We start from the raw sequence: 3,140 nt of genomic DNA, 5'->3' as shown, positions 1-3,140 counted from the left end.
GCAATCACGGTAAACCGGCATGAGGCCTACAATGAAGCGATATTCTCGGGTCAACCCGAGTTGGTTTCGGGTTTCCGGGTCAACCCGAACCCAACCTGTTTCGGGTCCAGATTGACCCTAACCCGGAATTTTATGGACTCGACACAAATATGGTTATAACTCAATTGTGTATTAAAGGTATCTTACTTTACATTTCTGCTCTTCCTCTCTATTATTCTTCTTGATATCTTAGTTACTTGACATATTCCTAACGTTGGATTTGTACTCCATTATTATAAATATTAAATAGTTTTTAGTACATACCTGCCCTATAGAAAGCAAGCACATCATACACAGTACTAGCTATGTGGTGTCCAATATTTTTCTAGATTTTGTGCCATTGTGTTTGCATTGCGCAATATCCATTAACAATTCAGTGTCAGTGCTTCACAATGAGCTAGTGATTATTATCATCGTGATTTTGCTACGTTAATACTGCTTTTCCAGTGGATTTCTTCCTTTAAAAAACAGAAGAAAAAGGAAAATTAGATATGCTGACTGATTTCTTCTACTTCGAAATGAACAGGAGGGATGATCCATGGTTTTCGGAACTGGGACAATGTTGCATTCACATGACATGGCATGATCGAGGTGCAATATCTCTTGATGTACGCTCGCATTGTTAGTTTTTCAATTTTTGTGATCCTTACAAAGAATATTGAGCATTGATTGAAAATCTTTGAAGTTATTATGTTCTTTTTTTTTATGAAATTTGGTGCTGTATAATGCTAGCGATGTGCAATATCTATTGATTCCATTACTGATTATCAACTTTAGCCAACCATAATGCCCAGCTGATTATCTTTAGTAAACATTTACCGCATAATCGATGTAATTCATGTAAATATGGGATATGCTTTACTGAAATTAATTATGTGGATTCGTTGTTGTAGGGGTTGGGCTTGCAAGTGGTGAACCGGGTAGATGAAGCAGATTTTATTTTAGCGCATGGTACTGAAGCACTTGGCCTACCTTCTGGTGATTCACAGCCTATGAGCCTTGAAGAGCTTGAGAAAATTTTAGAGCTATGCAGTAAAAGGAAAATTCCAATGGTGGTAGCTAACCCGGATTTTGTTACTGTTGAAGCTAGAGGTTTGCGTGTAATGCCTGGTAAGTCTAGTGAACTATATACTGATGAATGACCAGTTCTATACTGGAACTTTTTCCTTTTCCATGTAAACTCGGATGCTGTTGCAATTATAGTTATTTGCGATTAGACAATTAATTTTGGCAAAAATCTCTGTTCTAATGCTTCCCTTTTTCATGTGGATGATTCCGGTTATATTTCAGATCACTTTTGTTGTCACTCATGGCTTGCAACTTATTTCTTTGTAGGCACACTTGCCGAGAAATATGAAAAACTTGGTGGCGAAGTGAAATGGATGGGGAAACCTGATACGGTAAAGTTTATATACTATGTTTTACTTGATTCTTCTGTCTGTCGTGATTCTTAACTTCTTAAGAAAGGCAAATAATTCTGTTCGTTATAGTATTATTTCAATTATGTTCTGATTTAGATACAGCAGTTGAATTCAAATATGAGGTTTTCACCATATCCACTCTTCCAGATTCCTAACAGAACCATAAATTTTGGTTGGATAGACTATATGTAGTTGTTTTAGACTAAATACCGGTAGATATTGATTCAGGACTACGTAAATGAAATGATTATGCGTTCATTCGGATATTGCTCAACTTATGATTAGAATAATAATAGAACAAAATTACTAGCAAATTAAAACGACGAATCAAAATTAGGAGAAGTTATCTTCTTAGGCTAAATCACATGCTATAAGTTTTGAAACTTCCAAAATAAATAGAAAAATAACACAACACGTAGTAGTAGTTTTCAAATTAATCCCTAATCTAACAATGAGAATTAGGATGCATTGAAAGTGCGCTCAAATCCTACGATTACTAAGCTTAAGTGTAAAACCCGAAAACGTCATTTTAGGCTTCGCACGCTTTTCAAAGCGCCGCGACGAGTTTTCCACCTTTGTACATGTATGTTGAATGAATTACTAGAACTGCTTATCTGATGATTAGTGGCGTTTGTTTCCTTCGTATATACCTTATGTTTATAAAAGTTTTAGATGTTATGGTTTAATTGCCTGTCCGATTTCCGTTCCCGCCTCGTCTATACGAGCTAACCGGGCCGGATCGTGACATTAAGCAAGAGTAATTGGAAGAGCCCGTCGCGACTGCAATCAAAACAACGAGAATTTAGACTAAAATGAATAAGACGCAAGAGAAAAGAGAAACCTTCGTTATGGAGAGGTGGAGATCCTCCATTCGACACCTTCTGAGTGTTCGTCAATGGCTTCCGTCAATGCAAATAGGATGCGCTCTACGTAGTCTTCAACAGTGTGGTCAATCTCCAGATTCACGTCGAAGAAGATGGATCGTAGGATGTCGATGAAGCCGTCTTTGTCCCAAGTGATGCCGTATTCAGTTTCCGAATCAGCCATTCATAGGGATTAATGTTTGAAATATCTCCACAGTAGCTAGTACTCTTGAAGATTACCAAGGGCAAAGAGACAAGAAGTTCTCTTCAATTTGTGATGAAGAAGCAACCGCAAATCCCTCCAAAAATCTGAAAAGGGTTTCAGATTTTCTATCCAAATCCTTAGAGAAAATTTCAGATTTCTCTATTGAAAAGGCAGAACTATTGGGAGGAAAACTTAGGCAGAGAATTCAAATGAAGACTTAGTGAGAGGGGAGAGAGTTTGGGAGAGAGGGAGGGGACGGGTAAGGGGAGGCTGGGTCGGCGGCAGTGAAGAGGTTTTAGGGAATTTCTTTCCAAAACATACGACTTGAAATTGGAAAGAAATAAGGAGGTTATGAGTCTTGGAAAATTCGGCCAAAGGGAATAGAAAATAATTTGAATTATTTCCAAATGAGCTTATGAAACAATTAGGAAATAAATCCTAATTTACTCACATAGGGGCCGGCGGCATGCATGGGCAAGGGAGGCTTTAATGAGAGCAATTAAAGTTTCTTAATTTGAGTTTTGAATTAAGGAAAGAATTATTTTAAAACCAATTGAATTGTAAATTCAAATTAAATCAAAATTAGAAACTTTCCTAAAATAGTTGAGTTAT

General features: G+C 37.0%; 1 protein-coding gene across 1 annotated transcript in view; it reads left to right on the top strand.

Moving 5' to 3' along the window:
- Window positions 1–1,439, top strand: part of LOC110093466 (acid sugar phosphatase) — a gene marked incomplete at its 3' end in the record, with an annotated part of 39,287 nt that extends 37,848 nt beyond the window's left edge. Inside the window, 1 exon segment of the mRNA XM_028698096.1 lies at window positions 1,375–1,439. Coding sequence (XP_028553929.1) covers window positions 1,375–1,439 — 65 coding nt within the window.
- Between the last annotated feature and the right edge of the window lie 1,701 nt (window positions 1,440–3,140).

The sequence above is a fragment of the Dendrobium catenatum genome, unplaced genomic scaffold, assembly GCF_001605985.2.
Source record: "Dendrobium catenatum unplaced genomic scaffold, ASM160598v2 fragScaff_scaffold_1056, whole genome shotgun sequence".
Classification (NCBI taxonomy): Eukaryota; Viridiplantae; Streptophyta; class Magnoliopsida; order Asparagales; family Orchidaceae; genus Dendrobium; species Dendrobium catenatum.
The sequence above is the reverse complement of the archived record's forward strand: the minus strand, read 5'-3'. Positions and strand labels throughout refer to the sequence as shown.